The sequence below is a fragment of the Chelonia mydas genome, chromosome 2, assembly GCF_015237465.2.
Source record: "Chelonia mydas isolate rCheMyd1 chromosome 2, rCheMyd1.pri.v2, whole genome shotgun sequence".
NCBI classification, from domain to species: domain Eukaryota; kingdom Metazoa; phylum Chordata; order Testudines; family Cheloniidae; genus Chelonia; species Chelonia mydas.
In genome coordinates, this window is record NC_057850.1 from 80175986 (window position 1) to 80203752 (window position 27767).

General features: G+C 42.5%; 1 protein-coding gene across 4 annotated transcripts; it reads right to left on the reverse strand.

The window, feature by feature from the left end:
- On the reverse strand, positions 1-25826 carry GATA6 (GATA binding protein 6). Of its 4 annotated transcripts, none has more exons than XM_007057005.4 (7): positions 25709-25826; positions 23577-24487; positions 17868-18034; positions 13731-13856; positions 12521-12608; positions 12326-12432; positions 1-1622 (listed from the first exon to the last, which is right to left on the reverse strand). In XM_007057005.4, the coding sequence occupies exons 2-7, from the start codon at positions 24466-24468 to the stop codon at positions 1455-1457; spliced, it is 1548 nt and encodes a 515-aa protein (XP_007057067.3). In that variant the 5' UTR covers positions 24469-24487; positions 25709-25826; the 3' UTR covers positions 1-1454. The 4 variants fall into 4 exon arrangements, with proteins under 4 accessions (XP_007057067.3, XP_043395694.1, XP_043395693.1 ...); XM_043539759.1 differs by having other exon boundaries at positions 25131-25801; XM_043539758.1 differs by lacking the exon at positions 25709-25826 and adding an exon at positions 24897-25064.
- Positions 25827-27767: the final 1941 nt, after the last annotated feature.

Below are 27767 nucleotides of genomic sequence, written 5' to 3' on the forward strand. Positions count from 1 at the left end.
CACATTTCTATAGCTTTTAATACTGCTAAATATTTTGTAATATACCAGAGTGAAACAAAGGAGAAGTCTCATTGTACAGAAAAAAACAATACCCTTTTATTTGTAAAGCTCTGATGAAAGAACAACTTTCCAAATGACATCCCATTTAAAAAACAATGTAAACCAACCTAACTATGGGTCAGTCACACTATACAGATTGCATCCTAAATCTTAAAGATGCCTCAATATCTTATGGAGTATTTACATATGTATCAGTTAGGTAGTAACGTTTCATTGCAATTTGTATCTTTCCAGCACATACTTATTCAATGGCAAAACACTGGGGATGCGTTTGCTTTTCTGCACAAAACTTATGAGTAAATGGATAAGGGTGTTTTTCCTGAGAGAAGGTTTGTTCTTGAAAACTGTGTTTTAACAACTGGAAATACAGAAAGTGGGATGTTTTTGCTGCAATAAAAAAAAAAGCATAAGGATGCCTAGTTAACTTTTTTCTTTTAAATTATTTACGTACCATTAAGTTAAAATGTTTACATTCATTCATTCATATAAAAACTGTTGTTAAATCTTATGCAAATGATTTAACACTGATTGCTGCAACGCAAATTGCACTTCTTTTTTTTAAAAAAATTATTTTATATATGGAAGAAAAATATCTGATTGCTACCCTGTTTACAAATTCTGACTGACTATATAGAGTTCAGTCACAAAATATTAACTTTCATAAACCTCAGTCACAGTGTACATTAAAAGTTATAATGCAGTCTTGCAAAGTGAGTAAATATTTTTAAACAAAAGATCTCATTAACGGACTCGACCTTGAGAGACTTGTACCAAACATTGTGATTTCCTCCATGGGTGTACTTGAACTCTGATGCAGGAAAATGACAGAGTAATGGAGGCATACTGGATACGGACAGTGCTAACAAGAGAACTGACCTGTGAGAGGGCATCAAAGGTTTAGTTCAAGATGTGTGCATTGGCACAAGCAATACGCACATTAGCGGTTTCTTAAATTTATCTCACTATCCCTTATCATCAAAGGCTTCCCTTATCTCCCTCCCAAAAGATGACTACACCAATCAAATTTTTTGGAGAAGTGAGAGAGTGAAAACAAACATACAATCAAAAAGGCAGCATTGCTGGATTTCTTGAAGATGTATTTCTGGAACCTAACAAAAGCTCTAGGGTGCTCTTTTTGGCTGTATTCATTTTACCCTGGGAGAGATTCGCTTTCCCTTGTTTTTCTTGCATAGATGAGGAGCTGGATGCTAAGGCAGAACCTCTTTGGAAAAAACACCTCTATCATTAAGGCACAAAAACAACATCAGAGGAATGTTCTAGCCAGCACTCTCCCTGCTGCTCAGACTTCCTGATAAAACAGAACAAAACAAAAACAAGTGTGGACGTCTAAAGGCTGCAGCCCAGTGCAGGTATCCAGATTCATCTTCTCTGAATCATGCTAAAGCTAGGGCACACCAGGAATCCTGTCTCACCGATGCTGTAACTTCAGCTGTGGAGGTCAGGCTGACTCCTGTGTACAGCCCTTCTTGACCTGAATACTTGAGTGTGCTGCCTTCAGGGCTGGTGCTCTCTCCTTGGCCAGACATCACTGAAGAACCCGCCTGGAGAACAGGAAAAAAAAACATAAGTGTGCTTTAACTCAGTCCTATCAATTAAACAAATCGGGAGTCTGGAGAGCTGAAAAGAATTTGCCTTTGTGAAAAATGGAGCCAGAGCTCCATGAAAGCTACTAGAAGTAAGTGTTCTATGTGCAACGCTTCTAAAGCCAAGAATTCTGCAGAAATGTTATTGTCCCCTGGGTGCACCAGACTCCAAGCAGAGCCGATTTGCTTGGCCTTTGTATGAAGGATCAGGATTTGACCCCATTCTGCCGCTCTTGTACCTCAAAACCTCTGATTGAAAAAAAAACCCATCAGGACAGCCAGCGCATTCTCCCCAGTATATAACGGACCCTTCTGTTGGCATCGTCCCACCTCAAGAGCTATCAGTATTTGGGAAATATTACATGATTATCTTTCAAAAGATGGAAATAATCTACCAGAAAAAGGGAGAGCTGGACAAGCCGAAAGAAATGGAAATTAGTATGATTAGATTGTAATGTGCTAGTGCGTGGGTGGGTGTGCTCTAGTGCCCCCTACTGGAATCATGGGTCAAGATTTTCAAAAATGGCTACTGATTTCGGGTGCCTACATTTTGGGGTGCCTAGTTTGAGACAACTTAAGTGGCCTGACTTTCACCAAGTGGGTATTCAGAACTTTCTGAAAATTAAACTCATTTTAGATGCCTCAAAAAGTGGGCACCCAAAAACAGAGGTAGCCAAAATAATTAGTCACTTCTCACAGTCTCGGCCAGAACCACTCAAATGTATGACATCATCCCCATACTGCTGACAGCTAGCAAAGATTCATGTTTATCTCAAGTGGCAGAGGCCTATGCTTTCGAACCAAGACGGTCTTAGCTCCATCCTTGCTGTCACCATAAACTTTGGATTGGTTATGTTGAGCTTGAACCACAAAGTTCTCAGTGGGCATGGATTTGTTACAACCTTCCTATCCACTGCAACCTACAAAGATCTAAATCAGTGAGACAAACCACAGGGAAGGTTTGGTGAATGTGACTCTGAAATCTAATAATAGTCCATTTATTTTAACAGAGAAGCTGAGAGTTCCAAAGATAAAAACAATCCACTTTTTCCATGTGACCTAGGAGATCTGCTGAAAAGGAAAACTTCAGTGCCAGATAGAGAAAGAGGCAACATTTCACCTAATAAAGGAAATGTTTAAGAGCTGACTTCATGAGAAATTAACTCTTGGATAAATTGACTTTAAAATCTTAATTTGCTTGTAAATGGATACTTGTCGGACCAAATTCCTATAAAAGGGAATAGCTGACAGTGTGACTGTGGAAATAGCCTGCCCATTATTTAAGTGGAAAGTACACATATTTAATCCAATCATTTCACACAAAAGGAAAACCTCCCTCAGGCCCATCTCTCAGATCTTCACCTGGAGCGGCGCCAAACTAGCAGTTCTCATACATAAAAAGCAGAGACTCGCCTAAATGTTTATGGAAATTTCCACTTTTGTTCAAGGGCGGCTTCCCACAATGCTTTGTGAGTCTTAATGGTGAAAGGTGGCAATATCCACCAGTAGAGACAAATTTGCTCCAGGTTAAATTTCTTTTTCCATTGAAAGAGATATTTGTGGTCAGCTGATATTTTCTGCCTGTGGTAAACTGGGGTCCAGTTTCCCCCTCAGCAGAGCTCTTGAAACTTAGTGAGGGTCCATTGGTGTAATCTGAAGAAGAATTGTCTCTGGAAGTACTTCAGAAAGTATCCATGTTAATAAAAAATAATTCAGAAGATCTGACTTTGACCACCAACCAGTTATATAGGTAACACAAGACAGTATGCTTATCTCTCCTGCTATCTTTATGTTTTATTTATTAGATATTATACTGCTATTCAGTAAAACAAAATTATATTACTGTTATAAATATTTGTAGGGTGATATAAATGTTATCTGATCAAAAACAGTGCACTTTATGATGCAGATTTATTGCTACTCCTGAAATTAAGTCCATTCTTAAAAGGTCCATTAACCCTAGCATCATTCAAATGTTTCACAATGTTTTATTTACATCAGAATCCCGTGCCCCCCTGAAAAGACATTTACGGATAATTTGCAGAGCTGATCAGAAACCAGAAATTCTGTTCAGTGGAAAATTCCAATATTTCAAAATCAAAACAAAAAGCTCCAAATTTTGAAATTTTCTGTGAACCAAAAGTTTTTTTAAAAAAGTTATTTCAGGTCAATCAAAACATTTCATTTTGATTAAATCAGAATGTTTCATTTTCTTAAAAAATTGTAATATATGATCATTTTTGAAGCAAAACGTCATTTCAAACCAATAAAGCTTCCATTTCAGATGTCAAAATAGAATGTTTGGACATTATCAACATGCTTCCTCACAATTTTTTTTCTAACCAAAATGTCATTGAAATTGACACATTCCCGTGAAAAGTTTCAACCTCAGAGAAATGTCATTTTCCGATGGAAAAAATGTTTTGTATGAAAATTTTCCGTCAGCGCTAATAATTTGTTTGAATGCTGCACTGCCTTTTCACATAATAATAATAATACCATTTGCAAAACCCACTGATTTCAATAGGAGTTTGGGTGTGCAAGAAATGAATGATAGCAACTATGGCTGCTGCTATCCTTACTTCAATTGTTGTTGCAGTGTTGAGGTAGCCATGTTGCTCCCAGGATATTAGAGAGACAAGGTGGCTGAGGGAATAACCTTTTATTGGATCAACATCTGGTGGTGAGAGAGACAAGCTTTTGAGCTTACACAGCACTTACCTGAAGAAAAGCTCCATGTAAGCTTGTCTCTCTCACCAACAGAAGTTGGTCCAATAACAGATATTACCTCAACCACCTTGTCATTCTTACTTCAAGTCTCTTGTGGTAGCAGAGAGCTTATGTTATTGGTTATGGAATATAACCAATTTGACTGCACCCAGTCAAAATGCGCATTGTAATCTTTGGGAGTTTTGCTTAAGTAAAAAACTGAGTGAGTCTGGCAAGATTTGGATCACAGAGCCTTTCCCCTCTAGGTTGGTGATTCAAATCCAGTTCTGTCATTAGTGATCAAAGTTTACTAACTGATGCCTGGTCAGTGGCCCATCTGAAAAGAGTTTGATGCTCTCATTCCAATTTGAAGTGAACATCACAAAAAGCAACTAGTCTAATTGGCCTCTTTATTGGTAATCTCAGCAGAATGCTAAATGGCCTGGAGATTAGCTAGCGCAGGGTGGAAGCCCACTGCCCTGATAAATAAAGGACAAGTAAGTTCAATATATAAAATTTAAAAGAAAGATAATGTTTTCCTTTGGTGGTGTGCTGTCAGATCCATGGGTGTCTCCTCTCCTTCCCCAGGACTTTCCTTGTATTTGTCCTGCTTTAATGGTCTTGGAGCAGCCTACACTTTGGGAAGAGGCTTTTATATCTATAATATATAACACAGGTTCCTCTTTAACCAGAAAGACATTTTTAAAAATACATTCACCCTCCCTGGGAGGAAAGAGTTTAAACTACAGGAAAACAATATTTTCAAATTTGAACAAGTTTTGCAAAGATTGTGTACACTAGAAATTAGTGTGAAAGGTTCCCATTCACCTCTCCCTGCTGCTATTATTCCTTCGGGTAAAGAGCTCACCTGCTTTTTCCTTGTCTGGAAAAAGTAATTCACTCTTTCCCTGATTCAATTCTACAAGGGTGGAGCAGAGAGATCTGTTTTGTGTTCCCATTTGTGGCTTATCTGTTAACGCTCCCGCAGATACCAGAGAATGCGGAGGCACTTCCGGCTTGAAGGCTGCATATCAGTGCCTGACCCAGACTGGGTCCAGCTCCTAAAATGAGCCAGCATGAAGTGGGGGAGGAGAAAAGGTGTGGGAGGGAGGGGGATGGGCAGGGCAGCTTAGTTTAGAAACCACTCGGAGTTAATGGCATGACAAATTCAATTTGGGGAGTTCCTAAAGTGAGACATGGAAAATAATCTTTACGTGGTGAAATGCCCATGGCTGAATCATTAGGTTACGCAGGTCTGCTCATGATTAAACATCTCTGCTATAAGTCCCCGAACTGTATTATTGTATTATTATTACATTAATTATTAATGTATTATTGTGGATTATTTCAACCCATTTCTCTGCTGGGGATGAGAGTGCCTTGGGGTGGGGGTGGGGAGTAGGAGAAGGCTGGTCCCCGGACTCCAGCATCTTCCTGTGGGTTGGGCTGTGGGCAGGGCCTGCTGCCCCATCCTCCAGGGCATCCTGGGCGGCCCCACTTCTGACACTGGGCACAGCACAGCTCTGAGTGTGGGGGAGGGGGACTGGCAAGGGGAGGGCTCTGCTGGGGAAGCAGGGGTCAGGGCATGACGGATACAGGGTCTCTGCTGGGGGGTGACAGGCCAGCCAGGGGGGAGCTGCTCTGGGGAGCAGGGCCTGGGGAGGGAGGTGGTAGCTCTGCCGGGTGGTGGGAGACCAGGGAGATCTGCTGCTGCCAGGGCGAGTGTGGTTAGGTAGGGGGGTGCCTGAGGTTGGATCTGCTGCCCACTGAACTAGAATCCCCTCATACTCCGTGGCTCTGGTCTCCCCCTCACCCTATGGGGCTAAGAAGCTACCCTTAGGCTAAGTAGCCCTTGCCCAAAACTGACCCCAGGAGATCCATGCTTTCCCCACAGGGCCCTCCCCTTGGCCCTAGCAGCTGATCCCCCTCCGCAGGGGAGGCACCCTGCAGCTCACTAGTCACATGGGGATTTTCCCCTCTCCCCCACCTCCTGGGCCTCTCTGACCTCACCACTATCCAAGTCCCCCCCTTTGGGCCTTTCCCCTGTACAGACTGAGTGTGCATGGGGCATGAATCTCCAAAGGTCGGTGCAGCAAAAAAATTATGGGAACCTTTGCCATAGACCAAGGAGGCAGGAGGCCTGGGGTCAAATCCCTGCTTCACATCAGGCAGGGATCTGAAACCGGGTCTTCTATATCCTGACCATGTGCTCTAACCACGGGAGACAGAGCTGACCTGGCTTAGGTGTTTGACTCCAGGAGAGGATCCAAAGTGTGACTCCTAAGTTGCTCGGAGAGGTGGTGCTTAGATGACTCCCTCTCCTTGGCATTTCCTACTGGCTAGCTTAGACAGCTCCCTGCCCAGCGAGCTGCCTTTTTTGAATCCCCTTTTCAGACACCTAACTCTCCCCATGTCTTGTATAGGAAGCCTGGGCACCTAATTCAGGGTAGAGAATTCCACTTGGCAGCAGGACACCTAAACGTTGGGTACTGCAATGCTCAGCCTAAGTTATCCATGTGAATTCCACCCCATGTGTAGGTCTTTGGGGACAAATTCAGAGCAGCCATGGCACAGAGAGAGAGTGTGAGACTGTGTCCAAGAGGCAGAAACTGAATAGAGTCAGGCTGGAAGAGTTGGAGAAGGAAGATCAAGGAATTTGAAGTGTCAGGGTGGGATCCCAAAGTTGTAGTGAATCCTCTGCCTAACTGGCATTGCGCTTATAGTTCTCCCCAACAATGTAAGACACAGACAGACACCACTACATACATTTTTTACACTAAAGCCTAAAAATCTGCTGCCAGTTTTATCTTGTGAGAGGCAGCCTTGCCGACTAAGAGAGGCAGAATTCCTTCCCTGCTCCCACTTGTTCCAGGGGGAAGTAACCAACTATTAATACTGGCCCTGAAACCAGTGGCAGATTACTAACCCCAGGCACAGACTCAGCTGTGAAGGCCATAATATCAGGGGACAGAGTCAAGCTTCCACCCGCTCCCTGCGTCTTTCAATCCACTTCCTACCAATCTGCATTGTGGTGATGGAGAGAATACTAGAGATGCAGCCTATTATCTCCCTGCCCCCATGCTGGCAGTGGAGATGCAAAGAGGCTGTGGAGGAGATTTGGGGAGGGGGAGCAGGGATTAACCACGAGCCATGAGCTGCCCCTTAGTTAATACTTTCACAGGGCTTTAAAGATCTAAAGTGCTATATCAATTCTAGGTGTTACTGGTTTATGGCTAGATCTATAGTAAGCCAGTCTCTACTGATAAATGATGTGCATCCTGTTTCATTGCCCTGGCTTGGCTCAGCTTCAGTGATAACCTTTATTTATTCAAAGCACGCTTACAAAAGTTCTTTGTTACACAAAACCTGATTTGGTAAACGTTGGGGGTTCCCTTAATTTTCCAGTGTCCGTGGCTCTCCTGTGATCCTGCCTATCCATAGCACGTTCTCTGAATATTATTCTTCTGAATACTATTGTTTCCTTTTCTGCTGTAATCTTGTCTTAACAATGATTGACTTAAAAATAAGTATGAATATAACAAAAATGGAATTCTGTTGATTCTGTGACATTGCCACTATGTAGAATTATATTTTTAATGCTGGTGTAATTACTCCTTTTGCTTATACTAGAAATGTGTAAGTTTACATTTACTCTAATCTCTCCTTTATATTATACCAAAATAAATCTATGGTTAATATGTCACTAATTTCCAAAAGACAGCCAATATTCCAGCCTGGCAAGACTGCTGTCCATGCTATTGTCACTCTAAGGACCCAATCCTGAAATCCTTCTAAAAGCAAAATTACAAGTGAAATCAATGGGAGTTTTTCCTCCACAAGGACTGCAGGACGAGGCCCGACATTAGACTATCACAATATTTATTTGTATGGCCCTTCTGAGAAAAATTTTGTGTTCGTTTCCGCTCATTAATAAACAAAACCAAACAAACAAAAATGTTCTTAAGATTTTAAATTACACGGCATTGACTCCATTTTTTTGCTGCACAGACTCACATAATTGCACTGTTATGCATTAATGGACACATATATCTACATACACCCACTCAGTTACCAGATAAACAGGAATGAGCTTTTCAGTTCCAGGATATTGCTTGGGCTGTATGGGTGTAAGTGAGGGCAATAACTGGCCTGCTATGCTTAAAATTTATCATGACCAGGACAACATAGACAAAGGACCCAGTCAGTCTCTGTCCACCCATGATGCGGGCTGAACTTCAAAAGAGTGGAAGTGCTGTCCAGGAGCATAAGCTGCAACAAAATGTAGAGCACCATCATGGTCCCCGTGAAAGCAAGCCCAGGTGCTCCTCATGGACACTGGACGCACAAAGTACTGGCATGCTGCAAAAAGGATGATCATATCTATTCCACAGGGAGCATAAGTAGGCAGAAGAAGCTCCCCTATGTGGTCTCTACTGGCCCAAAGTAAAAAAACAGATGTAAAGGACAGCACTTCTAGACACGATCCAGGCTGCTTTACAAGGCACCATTTGTGGTGCACATTGGTTCCCACTGGCATATCAAGATTCCTATTCATTGCACAAACGGCAACAGGAGAAGTGGGGCCCTGGCTGCTGTGCTCTGATGTGGATTTACATCATCCAGACAACTTGCTATATGAGTGTGCCATATTTTATGCCCAAGACACAATGGCCATAGCAATCCCAAGGCCAGGTGCTGTAGTGTCTCCTCTTGCCACAGAGTTCAGGGCCTCTTTCAGCTCTTATATAGGCCCAACGCTTTACTGAAGGGAGAATTCCCTCATTGTTGCTGTATCCTCACTGACATCAGCTCTGGCTCATGGAGACTCCATTGCCATATCTCTATTGCCATAAAGAGCAGACTTTGTAACAGTCTTTACACTGTGTTTTGTCCTAATGGGGTAATGGAATACTGCTGGCAACCATGCCCACTGCAGCCTCTGCACATCTACAGAAGGGTGTGGACTAGAGCATATGCATTTTATATTAGTTTATTTCAGCATATTGTTGTGTGCAGTTTTCTCCTCTGTGCACTTAAGGGGGGGCATCAGTGGGATGATGTGTCTCAAGATATAGAGGCAGTATGTTTTGAAAGTTTCAAATATTCTTTTATAAGGATATAAAGCAACTTCATATAGCCTGTAAATGGTGCTGGTCCATATTAACAATGGAGAAAACTCAGTACTTATACACAGAAATGGGCCCAAACTAAAATCCCTAGATCCAGATGTGAATTTTGCAAAGAACCCCCATCTTTATAATGGTCATCCCAAAAGCTCAGATGCAAACACTTCCAAACATTGAGATGGTCTAAGTCTGGAGCTGGATCCAAATATTATAATTCATGCCCATTGCTATTAATCAATCATATGTTTTAATTTTTTTAACTTCTTCAACTAGGGGCATAAAATCAACATTTAAGCCATCGTCTTTTCTCAAGGCTGGCAGCCAGTAAAATTCCCTGTATGAAATGTGCAGTTTCAAAGCTGCTCAGTTGAGTAACTGCCTTTCAGAGGATAAGTACCTTCTCCCTCCACCCACCTCCCCCATTATTTTACTTTTAAAGGAAACGGAAAAGGTAGGGCTGAAAATGAATCTTGCTAAAACAAATTCTGCTGAATTTCATTCCCATTAGATTTCCACATTGCTAGGAACTCTTTTGGCAGCCTTGCAAAAGCATAACAAATTACTTTTGTACCAGCAAAGGAATTCATTTTCTCTAAATGATTCATTTAGCAATAACATTTCTGTGAATTTCAGGCAATAGTTTCTAAAACTTCATATATTTTTCCCTAATGTATTTTGGTTCTTTTTTGTCAATTTAGCATTTTTCTGCTCCTCAAGAAGTAGGGCAGTCAAAAACGTGTCAATACAGTGAGCGACATGGAATGAGTTTGTTACAATATATAGTTCATTATAATTCCCAGTGAACAAGTGTCCACATTACAAAAACACCAAAAGCACAGTTGGCCCTAAATGACAACATTTTTGCTAGAAAAGCCGAGGACTAAATAGGCATGGAGTCATCCCTATGAGCAGTTCTTCCAGCTGATACAGGTAGATCAGCAGGGAGAAGCTTGCACTGCTAATGTCTGGGCTGTACCTGTTCTAATAATAAATAGAGAATGGCCATCAATCCATCAGCTCTAAATTCTCATGAAAAAAATATCTGAATGGGTGGAGAGGGAGAAAGAGGTTTGGCATTAATATAAATTTTTTTTACATGTGATCAGATTTAGGTTCCATTGCTCTGAGATGCTGAATGCCCTTAATTCCCATTGCCTTCAATAGGTCCTGAGCATGCTCACCAACTCCCGTGATTCAGACACAGAGACCGAGCTTACTTCCACTAAAGTTAATGGTGAAGCGCCCCATGACTTCAATGGCAGCAGGATCAAGCCTTAAAGACCATGACCTTCTGCTTGCATCTTCTTGCCTCTCCTGTTCCTTTCACATGTTAATTATTGACTGCCTAAAGCAAACAAGGTTATAAGATCAAGTGCGTGGACATGGGTATATATAGTACATGCCATTATTCCAACTTCTTCACAGATTCAATTCTTATAATGTGCATTCATGGTTCAAAATGGACAAGTGGGAGATTACTTGCCGTTATTACTGGTTTAGGTCTCATCCAATGCCACTGAAGTTAGTGGTGAATTTAGATCTAAGTGGATTTTCCTATCAAATGTTTGGGAGAGGGGAGGGCACAGAGGGAGCCTGAAACCCAATCATTTTCCATTTTAGACCTATGTTTTAGTTTCAAATTTCCCTTCCTTTAATGTATTTTATTTATTGTTTGAACTCTCTGAATTCTTTCGTGTCACATACAGCCTTTTAATAACATCGCTTGCTGGCATCAGATACAAAAGTCCAGCATCTCTGAGCAGGATTGTTGTAAATAAGTCCACAAACAACAAAACTTGTTTTTGTTTTTGTTTTGTTTACGGTGAAACTGCATATTTCAGGAAAGAAACCACGGAAAGGAATTTGGATCGGGAAACATACCAAAAAAGAGTTATGATAAACAAGTTTCTTTTTAGTAATAAAGGAACAGTGAAAGCCATGCTAAGGGTATCTTTTAAAGTAAATGATATAGTAAATGAAGAATATAGAAGACTGCAACGGTGTGTGTGTGTGGGGGGAGGTGTAGATAAATAAAAGAGGTTATAAATTAAACTACTTTTCAACTTTAACTATAGTATGTATTATCCCAAATGCTGATCTGAGGGGTGGTAAGAAGGTGTGGTGTGTAGATGAAAATAAGAGTTTGAAATAAACAAGATATTGTTCAGTGGACCTCCTGGGCTCAGTCCTGTGAAGTACGGAACAGCCTCCACTCCCAGTGGGAATCTTTCCATTGATTTCCGTGGGCTTTGGATCAGGCCCTAACTGCACATCTCAATTCATCTTGCCTGTACACAGACCTCAGGACTGAGTTTTGTTGCTTTTAGTGGGAGTTTAAATTACACTTGGGGGAGGGAGTTGTGTGTGTGTAATGCATGCACACATTTTTAAATAACTTTTGGAAAAGATGAGATGGGTGGTGCTTTGAATTATACATGCACGTTGGCCAGCATTCAAGGAATTTGTGTTATGTGCACTAATGTTATTGATGTTGTCACAATGCCGTGCATTGCTATTATGTCTAAAAAAAACAGTTTTAAGATAAAACCATTTAAACTCTTCAAAACAAAATGTTTTTGTGTAAGCTTTGGTTGATTTAATCATAAAATTTATATAGATCTTAATTAAGAGGTCTGTAAAGTACTCCAGCTTGTCGTTTTGTTTACATTTATATGTAATTTCCTCAGAAAATCTTGCTCCTGTATCAGCTAACAAAACTGAAAAGTTTATTTAGATTATTGTACTGTTAGATAAGATAAAAGCTGAGATAACATATTGTACAGCGATCAGCTTGCTTACAAATAAAGATACTATTTTATCACTTACCCCCGAGGCTGTAGTTTGTGTGCTAGGGGAAGCATTTTTGCTACAATCGTCTGAGTTAGTAGAAGACGTGGATGTTGGAGTCATAGGAACTGCATTATTATTGTTACCTGCAACAGCAGTAACTGTGATTAGAAACAAATATTTTCCAGAATGACAAAATCCTTACATCCAAATATCCTGTCTTACAATATTTACCAGAACATGTCTTTGACTTATTTATGTTCTTTGGTTTTCGCTTTCTAGTCTGAATTCCTTCTTTTTTCATGGCAAGAGGCCGAGGAACCTGTGGGGGGGGGAGGTGGGGAGAATGAACACAGATCATAAAGTTTTTCATGTACAGCACTCAGCAGAAACCAAATTTTAACGTAAGATCAAATGGTGCTACCAACTAAATCAATTGAAATCAACACTTTAAAGCATTTTTATGATTATATAGACTCTACTTTCCAAAAAATACCTAATTTTTCCACTGTTCTAGCAGTGATTCCAAAAAGCCTGAAGTTTTTACTTAGGCAAAACTCTCATATACTTCAGCCAGAGATTTTCCTAAGTAAGGACAACAGGACTGGATCCTAAGGACTTAGAGGCTGATCCTGGAAAATAGATACACATGAAGGGCCCAATCCTGTTCCTACTGACTCCAGTTGTGCATGAACAGGCCTTGACCTAAGTGCTTGTAGGATGGGTCTTTAAAACGTAATATATATTCTTTTTAAGTATTTATCCATGTGAACTAATGCATCATATTCAAGCTTATTTTTATACCAAGAAAATGCATAAATAGCTGCTTTGGAGTCTGGGTCATTAAAGGCACAAATAACATACCTTTGAAACAGAAAATATGTATTCAAAATTAATATCACTTACCCAATTAAAAATAGCTTTGGAAAATATAATCAATTAATGTACATGATATGATCATGTTTTATAACCATCACCTAATTTCTTTTTTTAAAATGCTGGACAAAGTATTGATAAATTCTAAAATCCCAATCCTTCAAAGACTTATACATGTGCATAACTTTAGTCACAAGATTTCCCAGAGTCTAGAGCTAAATGGATTCCATTATATTCACAGTACAGTTATTTTCTTACACCATTATTTTTCTACATTTGCTGAAAAAGTATAACCAACAATTTACTAACAAGTGCCATTCTGAATAATTTTTTTCTTATTCTTCAATTTAACATACATTTACAGAATCTTTAAGATAGCCTCATTTAGGCTCCGATCCTGCAACATTAAAGTCAAAGGGAGCTTTGCTATTGTCTTCAATGAGCATAGACTCAAGCCCGTGGAGCCTGCCCCTGTTAGTGCTCAGCACACTGAAGTCAATGGATGTTCCATATGAGGATTGGGTCCTTACGAAACAGGAATCAAATGTGGACTGAAATAGCTGCCTACCCCGTGAAGTTTCATATAAAGGCCACAGGCATTGCATACTGGCTCGCCCTCTGCATTCCTACGCCACAGGGTTGTGGTTGTGGTGTGACAGTTGGCACAAGACAAACCAAGCCGTCTCGAAGAAGGCTAGGGGACAAGCACAAGTAAACAAAAACATAAACAAACAAATATAAACAAGTGTAGTTTGCCACTTAACAGCTGGAGAGAGGAATAGACTGGTAAGTGGTTTACCAAAGCTATGTGTAATACAAAGTCAGTATGACAACATTCAGCTTCTGTAAGCTGCTTCACAACCTAATCTAATTAAGCCCTCCACCCATCCCAGAGTGTGTGTATTATTATCCTCATTTTATAAACAAGGAAACTTATGCAAAGAGGTAATGTGATTTTCCCAATTCTGGAGAGGCAAAATTAGAACTCAGGCGTTTCTGATCACCCAGTTGTGTGTCCAGACCATGGGATATCATCACTTCCTCTGATAGGTTGGATATGAAAGGATTTCAACAGATTTCCATCCAAATGAAAACGGGGCAGCGCACAGTGGAGCACTCTCCCTTTTCACAATGTGCTACTGTAAAGTAATCGTTTTGACACAGCACTTTTTTGTGTTGCCTTAAATTGCCTACTTTTTAAGCATTGCCTTAAATTGGTTTGAGAAAAATCAGCTTCTTTTAATGACCTTCCTACATCAGCAGTGAAAAATGAACATTCCAGTATGGCAGGGATTCTGTTTAAAGCAAAAAGACAGCTCAATTTTCACAAGCTGAACTTCACCTGAAGGGCTGACAGCTGCAAACTTTTGTTTTGACATGGAAAAGGAATATGGAACAGATATCAAAGGGACTTAATATGTACAACAAACAGTGTCATTTTTGTAAAAACATATTTATCACCAAGTGAAAAACAACATACTTCAGGAACATGCTTTACAGAACAGTGCTCTCTCTCTCTGTGTGAATGTTCTAGGAAGTCAGTAAATTGGTGTGCGACAGCAAGGTCCATATTATAAACAAGCCATTTATGACACTCTTCAGTGGAGTTTGGAGCCAAGATGAAGCAACCTTATATCAGAAAATACCATATAACAAAGAGCTTTATGACTGCAGACTATATATCATAAGTGAAGCCAGTCCTCATAAATATGTGAAATGAAGGTGAATGGGTTATAAAAGTTCCTGTAACAAGCGCTCTCTTTCACATTCATCACAAGCAAGGAATTCCAGCTACATCATAAATCTGTTATTTTACAAAGTATTGCAATGTCAAAAAATCTGGGACTAGCTATGTTTGCAGGCTGAAAAGATTTGCATGGAGCAGTCAGTTTCAGTGCACTGCATTCAGCCCATCATGACCATAAAGAAAGAGTCCACAACAAAAACTAATTTCTTGGGCCCTTTCCATTTGTATCATTTACTGTTGGTTTGCTCGAAATATCTGGAGACCTTTGATACCACACCTGCCACACAGAAAACACAAAAGAATGTTTTCAGAATGATAAGTACTTTTCAGAGCTATAGTCAAGTCTCTTGAATTCTATCCATTTGTGTAACTAAGTAGTGAGCTGTAACTTTACATCACAGTTGTAAAGAGAATTATAAATTAAATATAATTGCTTTGACTGGGAACTTTGAATCTAAAAGTCATTACTGATTGCATACTGAAGATAATCAGCAAGCTGTGGTTTCAGTCGGTACCAATTTAAGGCAATACGGAATGTACTGTAACAAATAATTAGTACTGAAACAGAATTTGTCGTATTAATTAATAAAAGAAAATGAAAGATACACACTGCTTCCAAATTCTGCTTACCTTCCTAAAGCAAAATGACTGTTGAAATCAAGAGAGTTTTGTGTGTGTGTAACGTGAACAGGATTTGGCCCCAGTGTATATGCTGCATTTTCTAAAATTTACATAGTTGGATCTTATCACAATTTTTTTGTTTTTCTTTTATTTTTGTTTGCATGAAAATTAGCATAAGTTTCAATATATTTTATATTGAAAGTTTTCTATAATTTTCTGCATCGCTGTTGTAGTAAAATCTAATTTATCTAAAAAACTATTTAACTTTCAAAAAGTTTTGGCACTAAAATGGAAAAAAATCTTGGCTTTCCTGCTGCAGGAGCTTTACCACTGACTTCAGTAATAGTAGGACAAGGGCCAAAACATGCTTATCATCTTCAAACCATTTTTTTATATATACTTACAGATGTATGAATATACAATCATACATAATATATAATTTGGTTGTATGTATTTGGAATAGATTATGACTATATTTTTCATAGAACACTGTAAAACTTTTGTTTCATTGAGGTGTCAGATTGAAATTGCTGCAATGCACACACACACACACACACACACACACACAAAAGTGAAAACCAGGAACACCATGGACCAGATCCTCAGCTGGAGTATATCTGTTCCATGACCTTAAAGTTAGGAAAGCTATGATCATTTACACCAGCTGAGGATCTGACCCCATGTGCTGCATTTTTCCTGCTAATTAGTCTTACTTAATGAAATTTGCTAAATAACCAGTTAAGAAATTCGCAAAAAGAAAAGGAGTACTTCTGGCACCTTAGAGACTAACCAATTTATTTGAGCATGAGCTTTCGTGAGCTCAAATAAATTGGTTAGTCTCTAAGGTGCCAGAAGTACTCCTTTTCTTTTTGCGAATACACTAACACGGCTATTACTCTGAAACCAGTTAAGAAATTGAGCATTCAACAGTAATTAACTTTTGCTTTTAATGAATTATTTGGCTTAAGAGCAGGCATTTCACTAGATGAATGTTGACATGATGAAGAAAATGTGGCTTTTAAAAGCTTGTCAGGTATGTTTTTTTTCCAGTTACAGAAAATGTTGTAGTGGATGGTGATAGAATTGTTGTTTAACAAAGAATGGCATTTCTTTTTATACAATAGAAATATGAAGGAACTGCAACAGCTGGGGTGATTGAAGGGGTCTTGAAGCTAGATCAGTTTGTCACACTGTCTTCAGACACTGGGGGTCCAAGCCCTGGTTTGGATTATGTCAACATCACTTATTATAACTATCCCATTAATGGCAATTATCAAAAGGAGAATTCTCTTTCTTTTCTGTCCTCAACACAGATTTATTAAAACCTGTCTGCAGTTCCCTCTTGTTCCATTTTCTCCTTCCCTCTTCAGTGCCAGTGCTGAATTATAAGATGGGGTTCTGGTCTGTAGTGTTTGTTCCCCCCGGGGTTTCAATGTGCGTTTTTGACAAATTATGGTTCATTTTTAGGCATAAAACAAAAAAACAAAGGCTTTTATCTTATTTAAGCAATTGGTTTTCCTTGAATTATATAAACAAAAATCCCAGAGATCCAGAGAAATGAGCTCTTCACAAACAAGGTAGATCTTTAGGAATTTCTAGCCCCCTGGACAAACAATTTTCAACACTGCGAAAAACTGAAACTTCCAGTATTTTCAGTGTGTATTTTTAAACATCTGCTTTGCTTCTTTGATGGGGGTTTATCAATTTTAAAAAAACACCCAAAGGGAGAACTCTTATTTCCCCTGTTTATGCTCCAACATAATTATGACCTAAAGATGAGCCAGGCAGCAACGCTGGACTGAAGCACTAGAAGGACAGCAAGAGGGCTGCATAGGGGGAACCTAGCCAGCATAACCGGCTAAGGCTAACACATCTTCTCACAGGTTAGTCTGCCACTTCACCCACGTTAAAGGGGCTTTTCCACTGTGTTGAACTCATTTTCTGCCGGTCAGGACAGGGTCACCCTGAGCCTACCAGGTGCTAAGCACCGTGGGCTCCCACTGACTCCAATGAAAGCTGTGGGCACTGAAGGCCTGTGGCTGCATAGTTAGGTCAATGGGGGGGTCTTGCTACTGAGTTCAGTGGGAACAGGACTGAGCCCTACATTCCTGGCAGGATCAGGGACTGTGTGAGTGGGCAGAGGGAGCTAAAGGGCAAATTGTGGGAGCTAGGACTGCAGGCTCAAGCCCTAGGAACAGGGGGTTGGTATTTGAAGGCTTATGACGTCAGCAGCCGTTCACACTCAAAAGGTGTGACTCCAGTTTCTGAGGGGGGGGGGGCTGGAATGTGGAATGGGGCTGGCTCCCAGCCGTCTGTGCCTGGCGCTCACTCACTCACCACTCTCTTCTGGGGTTTGATGAGGGGCCTGCTTAGGCCGTTCATTTTGGTGTACAGCCCGCAGGCGTTGCACAGATAGTTGCCGGTGCCGTCCCTTCTCCACAGAGGGGTCTGAATGGAGCCGCAGTTCACACATTCCCGGCTCTCGGACAGATCTTCCAGCAGGTCTAGGAGGGGGACACAGTCAAAGGAAGGCGAGTTAACAATGCAACCATCCCCTGCTGTCAGACCCCGGGGAGCGAGCTGAAATCAGCGGGCAGAGATCGCTGGCTCTGCGGGGAGGGCTGGGGGCATTGCGCAACAAGACGGCGGCAGGAAACTTGCCCAGCCCCAGCGAGCTTTGCCCTCGGCTTCCTCCCTTTGACTCATCCTCATCAGAGCCATTTTAAAGCGAAGTCGTGCAAGGCCCGGCTGAACCGAGATACCCCGGCCGCGCCCCCCCTCCCCAACCTGCGTCGTCATTTGCTCTTCGGAGCCTAGCACACGCTCAGGTCACGGCTCTCCTGTGGCAGCAAAATGCGCCTTGGGCAGACGAATCAAAGTGACCCGTTTACCATCTGTCCCCGGGGGCTCTCTCGCGGTCTTGGCACCCCCCCCCAGTCTCCAGCCCTTAGCTCCTCCGGCCACAACGCAGCTGCAGGCACGACTCTGAATCTCTCACCACTGAGGTCAGCGCTGTTTAAAACACCGCCTGATGATGTTTTCAACCCGCATGGCCTTGATACAAATGTTCCTCTCGTGAGAGAGCGTGACCAAAATGCCACACAGTAAAAAAAGAATCGTGTTAACAACCCACGGGGTGGGACTTTTTTTCCCCCCCTACGGCCCGATCCTTCGCAGATTGATCACAACGAGAATTTTGCCATAGTGAAAACCCGCAGGACAGGGCGGTTGGGTCAGTTAAAGATGCAATTGTGAACATTTGAAACTGAAAATCACACAGCGCGATATTTACCAATTTTCGTTTAGTCTGGCAGAATTATTCGGATCTCAGAATTTTACCAACCTTTAGTATATTGCCTATATTGAACAGAATCTATTTTCAATCAGAATTGCTCGCGGTGTTTATTTAAATTATTTATTTATTGTATAGAAAGAAGCAATAAATTAAAAGGCATTTACACAGGGCAGAGATTGGTGTTCAAAACCAATTTGTTCGTTGCCAAAATATCCACCTTCCAAAGTCCACTTGGGAGTCTAACTGTAATCATAGTAAATTGGAAGTGAAGTTAGTTTTGTCAAATAATTCTCACTCACGACTGAGCAAGTGTTTGATCGTTTTAGAGTCTTACTGAAAAAAATGCTTTACAACTTATTAAAACTTCAATATAAAAAAAGTCTTTGCTAACTGGATTTTACTAAATCTGTAGTTGAGACAACGATTAGTGTTGTGTGTGAGGGAGAGAAACTAAATCTCATTATTAAGAAATATACTAAGTGGAAAAATACCTAACATTTTATCACAGGGATCTATTAATTACTAAACAGTTAATAAAGATACACATGTTAGGCAATAAATAAATAAATCCCAACTATAACAACCAAACATTTCCTCCTGTGGAACCCTTTCTTTTATCTGATTCATCTCTCCATATTTTAAAGATAGAGAACAATTTATATATATTAAAACATTTTAAATTATCTCTGTACAATATATGTGTGTGTGTATATATATATACACACAAATATATATATATATAAATCAATTATATATATATATTGATTTATATAATTGTGTGTGTGTGTGTGTGTGTGTATACACACACGCATATATTATACAGAGATAATTTAAAATGTTTTACTTCTATATCACTTTCTTAGTTTAAGAGAAGAGGAAGCCATTGTTGCAGAAGTGTAGCTTCATAATTGATTCTCGCTCCTTTTAATGCCCTGTTCTACCTGACTTTGTTCGTCTTGAGGTTACTCTTTTATGTTTCACATATTAGCTTTGTGTTCCCTAAAGTGAAAGAGATCTTGTAAATGTCAAATAAGGGTTTGATATAACTGTTTGATTATACTAAACGTACTTCGCCTAGAAAGAAATTGTATTTCCCCCTCCCTGGTCCCCCTCCCGGCAAATTTTTCTCCTCCCTTCATTTACAAAAATTACAAGTTCAAATGAGATCAGAACATGGCAGAGTCCAGAGACCACAGTTCAAATTACACTGTCAGCTTGTAACTCTTAACACATCACTAAGATTTATTAATCTTTGCACTAAAAGCTGCCATTGAATACAGTAATCAGTAAAATGCTTAAGGCTTCAAGGACACTGGAGTTAAACAGTTATTTTTTCCAATTGTTTACTTTAAAATGTTACCTTCATACCTATGGAAAGAAATTCTATGGAGGTAATATATCTCTAGCCTTTAGAATAGTTTTTCCTTAATCCATGCTAGATATATTTATAATTATAATAAAAGAATATAGCTTTAATTGTTCAGTAAAAGCTTAGAAACTCTTACAAGTAAAGTTATGAGAATTCTGTCATTGTATTATTTATGAGAATTCTGTTTCCGTTAAATTATGAGAATTCCACGATACTCTTTGCCTTACATTTAAACAAAGAGCTTGATTACACACACTGCATGTGTTCTGAGCGCTGATCTTTTTATTTGATAAAACGTTTATAATTGGATCCATTTTAAATGCGGGAGTCTAACTTGCAGAAACAGAAAACTTTTTATCATTAGTCCGAAGTGATGTGATGGTATCGGTAGTGGGGTTTAAGGTTTTTTTTTTTTTTTTTTTTTAACTTTGTGCAAATCTCCCCGAATCCATTATTTTCCTCTCCAACAGAGGCATTTCTCTCCTTTGAGTTCCCACCCGGGAATAAAAGAGCCTTCATGGAAATATTAGGAGACCTACACAAATCTATAGTAGATATTGTACATTTTATTTGTGATATCCGTTTATGGTTATTGTATTATACAGCAAGCACCCAGAACTTTAAGTGCCATAATTATAATAATATTACAGGCCCAAGCCAATGGGGATGTTTCTGAGTTAAAGCTGGGGGCTGGAACTCTAAGAATGGATAGCATAAGAGAACCTCAATTTGTGGAGGACTCTAATCGGTTTATTTGCTTCTATTTTAATGTTATATCAAGCATATACTAGACCTTGACATCTTCTTAAATAAACTAGTTGATGGGGAAACCATACAGAAGGTTATTTGTGCTGAGATAATATTTCTCACACAAATATATGCTGTGTAGTTGTAGCCGTGTTGTTCCCAGGATATTAGAGAGACAAAGTGGGTGAGGTTATATCTTTTATTGGGCCAAGTCTGTTGGTGAGAGAGACACGCTTTGGAGCTTACCCAGAGTTTATCCTTACCCAGACTTGAAGGACAACTCTGTGTAAGCTGGAAAGCTTGTCTCTCTCACCAACAGAAGTGGTCCAATAAATAAAAGATATCACCTCGCCCACAAACATTATAAACAGATTGCATTCACATGCTACTCTGAATTTAGTCTAAACCTGATTGGGGGAGGAGGGGAGAAGAAAGAGATGTTGAGGTCTGGTGACTGACAGGACACCTGCGCTTTGTAGTTCGGATGCACACACACTTTGATTGTTCCTAGTCTGGATCTTGCCTACAGTCTCTTATTTCCTTCACAAGAAGACATTAACCCCGCTCTGAAGACTGTATCTCCAGCAGCCAATGCCTCCCCCCGTCTTGCACATGCCCACACCTTTTTGGTCACAAAACTGATCTTCAGGAAAGTTTATAGGGGAATACCGTTAGAAACATTAAATTGTACCCCGTGAAATTAGCTGAGCTACTTTCCCGGCCGTTTTAAATCAGGAATTAAACATATTACACTCCATGTAATATTATCACCGCTTTTCCAAAGACAAGGTTGTAGGGACCAAAAAGGGATATACTACCGACTTAATCGTTTTAACATTGTGTAAACGAAACAAGAATCAAAGCAGTTTCTTGAAGAATACATAAGGAAAGTACATCTGGTATTTTCGAAGGAGAATCAGTGATCCAGAAAGAGATCCAGGGACAGAAATGTGTCCGCTCGCCCTTCCTTGCAGATCTAACCCTTCTTCCTTAACCTCTTTCTGTTTAGGGTTGCCCATTCCTTCCTTCCTCTTCAAACCTATCCATGAGCCTTTTCCCCTCCGCCCTCACTCGTCTATGAGCATTTCCATTCCCATAACCCTCTCCTTAGGCAGATGATATGATTGCTTCCTTGCGGGTTTGATCCAGGCCGGTTATCACCGTGTTTTACACTTTAACTTTGAAAGTCCTGACACTCAACGTTCGTGTTGCATGAGAGGAGGAGGGTTTTCTGCTTTGCTTTGCTCTTTCACTGCTATCTCTAAAAAATTAATCATCTTCATTCTCTGTGTCACGTTAGTAAACACGAGAGTGGGACTTAAAATGCCTAAATCAAATATGTTGCATTGGGGGACTGGAGAAGGATTGTTTATCGAGCGATGAAAAGATTTTTAGGTGGTTCCTTCTGTTGTTTAGAAGGAAAATTGTACTGAATCCATATGCATAAAATATTTATTAGTAGAGTGACAGGCAAACGCAAGCGCAAAATTATATTCCGACTGAAAGAAATTGAAGAGATTGCAATAACCAAAAATCATCGCAAAGTAACTCAGTCTTCAACCCCACAGTTAATTTAATGACGCGCATAATTTCTTTTGCTAAAAAGACGCTTCCATCCGTACATTCCGCCACTGGGAGCTTGACTGTGCCAGCGGTTTTAAAACAGAAATTCCCATTGATTTTAATTTAAAAATTGCTAACACTAACTGGCTTCGGATTTGCCTTTGGAAATCACAAAAATCCATTGACCGAGTCTCCGTAATGTGCCTGAATCGTTTATTTCGAATAGAAGATGTGATTTACACTGCATTTTTCACTATTTCTTAATCGGATTATGTTAATACGGGGAAGCACGAATATACAATAAAGAGACATCTGGAAGTGACTTACATTAACCAGTTCTTTTCTTTTCTTTCAAAAAAAAAAAAAAAAAAAGACCAGGCTTAAAACGCCGATGAAAATACTTCTAATTGGTGCCATTTAAAAAAAAAATACAAAAAGCAAGGCAGTAACGTTTATTCCAAAAGATACTTTTGTATTACCGGCCCCCTGCCTGCCATTATCACCAAAGCCACACTATTCAAAAACGCCAGAAGAATGGGGGGTCTCAAAATACTTCCACTGATCCCTTCCAAACCGCTGTCCCTGCACACAACTCAGGAGAGAAAACTTATTCCAAAAGACACCTGAAGGTCCGCGGCCTTTTAGGATTCCTATTCAGCAAACTTTATGCATATTCATTCAAAGACTGTGTTTGTGCTAATACAACGGCTCCTCCTGGCACCTTTATCCTCCCCTTTAAAAAACCCACAAACCCCACGCCCCAGGATCTTCTCATTTTCTCCAAAGACACCGACCTCCTCCTCAGAGGATACACAAATAAGGACTAATAATTATACTTCAGTGCCATCTGCTTCCCTGTCACTTCCTCCCCTCTCCGCGACCACAGCTCCCAGCCTTGCAGCAGAAAACACAGGCTGGCCACAGACAAAAAATGCCGCCCCGGCTCCCCTCCCCTGGCGGGGAAATCCTCTCTCGCGCTCCCTCGGGTTATTTCGCTCCTGTTGTAGCCCTCGAGAGCCTGGCCGGCCCTTCACCCGGACCCAAGCCCGTGGCGGGGCCTGGGCGCTCTTACCTGAGCTGGGAGCCCGCACCGGGATCGGGGTGGCTCGGCTTTGCAGACAGTGCAGCATGGAGTTCTCAAAAGGTCCCGTGGGCCAGGCCGGGGTGAGCTGGGGTCCCACATAGGAGGGGTAGTGGCCGGGGTAAGATCCGTTCAGAGGCCTGCCCAGCGGGCTGTACTGGTCCCTGGCATTGAGGCTGTTGCTGTAGCCCCCCGGCTCTCGGGAGGCCCCGTTGGCCATGGGCGGGCTGGGGGAGTAAGGGAAGCGGCCCGAGGGGTGCGAGCCGCTGCCGTTGCTGTACGAGGGGCTCTCCGAGGCCGGCTGGGGCCACACCGAGTGGCTGCTGCCCGGGTGGCTGGGCTGGGCGGCCCCGCTGCCTTGGAGGTAGGGGAGGCTGGGCAGCATGGAGCCCACGCGGGTGGTGGGCACGTAGACCGGGGAGCTGGCCGTGGAGTGCATGAAGCTGCCGGCAGATCCATCGTAAGGGGCCGGGGGCCCTTGGCTGGCCGAGATCGCCAGGGTCTGGTACATCTCCTCGGGCTGCTCGGCGCCGAAGGGGCTCAGCTTGGAGCCGCGGCTGGACCAGAGCAGCTTGTTGGTCTGGTCTAAATCCGTGAAGAGCAGGATGTCCTCCCAGCTGGGCAGGCTGGGCGCGTGGGGGGCTCCGAAGTGCACGTAGGGGGCGAGCAGGGACCTGCCCTCGGCGGCGGGAGGAGGCCGGGTCCCTTCGGGCTCGTGCTGCGGAGTCTTGGAGGAGCCGCGCTCGCCCGGGGAGCAGCAGGAGGAAGAGGCCGGAGAGGGCGGAGAGGGGCCCGGCTCCCTGGCGGGGAAGGGGCAGGAGGAGTCGCCAGCGTCCGCGCCGCACCGCTTCACCACGCACCAGCCGCCGTCAGTCAGGGCCATCCAGGTCCCCGTCTAGCCTCTGGGGAGGGGATGGGGGGGAGTGGGGGGGAGCCGGGGGGGGCACAAAAGAGAAGAAAAAATCCAGTTAGCAAACAGACCCCAGCCTCTCCCTCTTTGCTGAGACCCGCTGGGCGGGGGGACCCTCTAATAGCTCCTGTCGCCTGGGCGGCGTTGTCTGGCTCCCGGGCAGAATAAGGATCAGCCGGCAAAGGTCATTAACACCCCGCAGCCCCCAGCCCCGCGTGCGTCCCACCCCAACCCCGCAGCCTCCTCGCAGGGCGCGCCAGCGGCCCGGGCTCAGCTGCCCCCAGCAATAGGTAGAGCAGGCAGGGAGCAGGGCACCAGGCTGTGCGTCCCCACCTTATCTTGGGTGGCAGATCGAAAACGCGAGGGGAAGGGGAGAGCCCCGTTTATTGTCGGCTACCCACGCGCCCCTTCCTTGTTTTCCGATGCGTGAGTCATCTGAATTCCTTCCACGGGGAAAGCGATTAGCAATGGCACGGGGCAGGTTCTCTATGGCTCTGGGGAAACAGACCCACGGCGTTCCATCAATCCGTGTCTTTCCCTCGGTTTTGTTTGTTTCAGACAAAAGGTCGCAAAAGGGACGGGGTGCGCAAAGCCCACCCAGGAGAGGCGATCTGCTAAGGGCGAGGGGCATGTACCTTTCGGAGGAAGCTGGTGCCAGCCTGCGCCACTTACTCCGGGCTTGTGGAGTTGCAAGTCCAAACCCACTATAGCACACCTTGGAAATGGCACCGATCCACAATCAACAAACTCAAACTGCTGCACGTCAGACCAGCTGGGCCCCCCGGCGGAGATCACACCGCGAGCGTATTAAACAGGCCACACACACCCCCAGCCCAGCCCAGTGCCAAGTCCTTGGAGGAGAGGGGTAGAAAGCGACAGAGAGAGTTTGGAGAAGGGGGAAGTGTCAGCCGCTCAAGCAACAAAAGTGGACGCGCAAGTTTCCTTCTCTGAGCTTCCCAAACCACCTCGGGGCTCTTAAGATAACCACATGAATATCAGTCCCAACACACAAACCCCCCTTGCAAACAGGCACAAAATACGTCTCTCCCTTTGCAAGATAACTAGGAGATAAGGGGCGGGTAGATAAGGCTTCCAGGCAAAGGGATCAGAAGTCTGTCCAGAGCAACTCCTCGTGCACCAGCAGAACCCTCAGCGAGCCCGGATCGTGTTTTAAATCAAGAGGTACAAGAAGAAACAAAATCAGTAAGCAAACCTCTCGTGATTGCTTCGCATTGGCTTCCTTGCTTTGGTCTCAGCAGGCTTTAATCCAGTGAGCGAGGAGAGAGGAGAGCGGCAAACTCGAGTCCAGCGGCTACTGCGAGCGGCTCATGGTATAAAAAGGAGAGAGGAGGCGCCTCTCACAGCCCTGCCGGAAAACTGCAGCCAGCACGTCCTGATTGGATTCAGTGAGCCCTAAACAAACACTGCGCTCCGGAGGGGTGCCAGTCCCAGCGCTAGTCACAGGACAGACGCACCGCTGCTCCCAGCGCTGGCGTGAGGGGCAGCGCAGGCACAAAGGGACGCGCGCTGAATGCGGGGGGAGATAGAGATCAGAAACCACTTTTCAGAGATATCCGTGTCAGGCAAATGCTTACAAAAGGGGATCAGCGACTAATCCAAAAGTTGCATGCTGATAGAACGGCAAGCTGGGGCACCATCAAAACCCCTTTGCCCAATTATATTTCCCCCCAAGATTATTCTGTCTAGCTAAGTATCCATCCATCGCTCTCTTCTCCCTGAACAGAAATAGAGAAGGTTTCAGAGGGGTAGCTGTGTTAGTCTGTATCAGCAAAAACAAGGAGGAGTCCTTGTGGCACCTTAGAGATTAACAAATTTATTTGGGCATAAACTTTGGTGGGCTAGAACCCACTTCATCAGATGCATGGAGTGGTACGTACAGTAGGGAGGTATATAAATACCCCGCATATGAAAAGATGGGAGTTGCCTTTACCAGGTGAGGGGTCAGGCTTTGTTTTCACTAAAAACCCATTTCACCGATCAGTTTCCCTTCCCGTAATCTTTTTTCGCAGGTTGCGGGAAATTACTTTTAAAGAGCCAAGGGCCATGATGTTCTATAGACTGAACTTCACCTAGGTCATACCGAATCGGCCCCTGTATCTTTTTGTATGAGCCACACGCTGTTTGCCTTACGTTCACATTAAGAAATCAGGTGAATAGCCATCAAAACGTCCCCAGGCTTTTTCTGGTAAAATCAAAGCTATCCTCGACTTGTTGGAGGAGGACTCAGGTAAAGTCAAAGACAGGATATGAGAACTCACTCCGTCCACTCCAGCCATTATGGCTACATTTTTAGTCTGTTTCTTTCTTATTCTTTCTCTTATCTCAGCTGTGTACAAACTGATATGGTACTTAGCAGGAAAGTGACTGGAAATTAAAATAACTTCGTTCCCCAGAGGTTATCAGCTGGATATCTGTCATCATCAGTTTGTACAGAAAGAGAGTCATCTGTAGCAAGGGGCTAGATGAAGCATGTCTCCCTCCCTGTAGCCATCAGAAACTATTCGTTCCGACAGACACAATTAAAAAACCTGCTGATAGAGAGTGTTTATCTTGGGTAGAAGGGTTTTTTTTTCCGGGCAAGGTGAGTGGGAAGCGAACAGTTTGCATGATTGGGGATAAAATATGGGGTGTAATAGTTTGTTGAGAGCGCGGGTTCGGTGCTTTGAGTTTCAATGCATTGCTTTATTTTGGTTGTGTATATGGAAGGAGGATTTCTTGTGGAGAAAAAGAGCCTGTTTTCGGAGAAACAATTTCTTTGCTGAATTGCGGGAGATTCCTTTCAGCTCCCGTCTGCCTGACTAATACTCCTCATTATGTCCAAGTGTGAGATTTAAATGATTAGGGGGTTTCCCCCTAATTTGAGATGCAAGTTAAACAATATAATAGCAGGCAGAAAGGTCTGGACACCGGACCATTTTCTTGAATGCAGCTGCATGGCTTCCAATTGATTTACTTCAGTAACCCAGAATACGTCTCAGTCATGTTTAGATTTGCTAAAGTGAGAGACCCAAACAGACTGCCATAAGGTTTAATGATATGTAACAACGGTAATTTCGTTCCATGATGGTTGTTAGCAGTAAATGTTTCTGCTAAAGTGAGTGAAAGCAATCGGCTTGTCGTTTACATTCTCCAGCAGATCCTTAATAAAGTAAACCAGAAAGTATTACATCGGTATATGGCCAGGCACCCCGGATGGTTGATATAATGTGAGGATACTGGATTTTCACTGAGCGGAAATTTCGATGAATGCG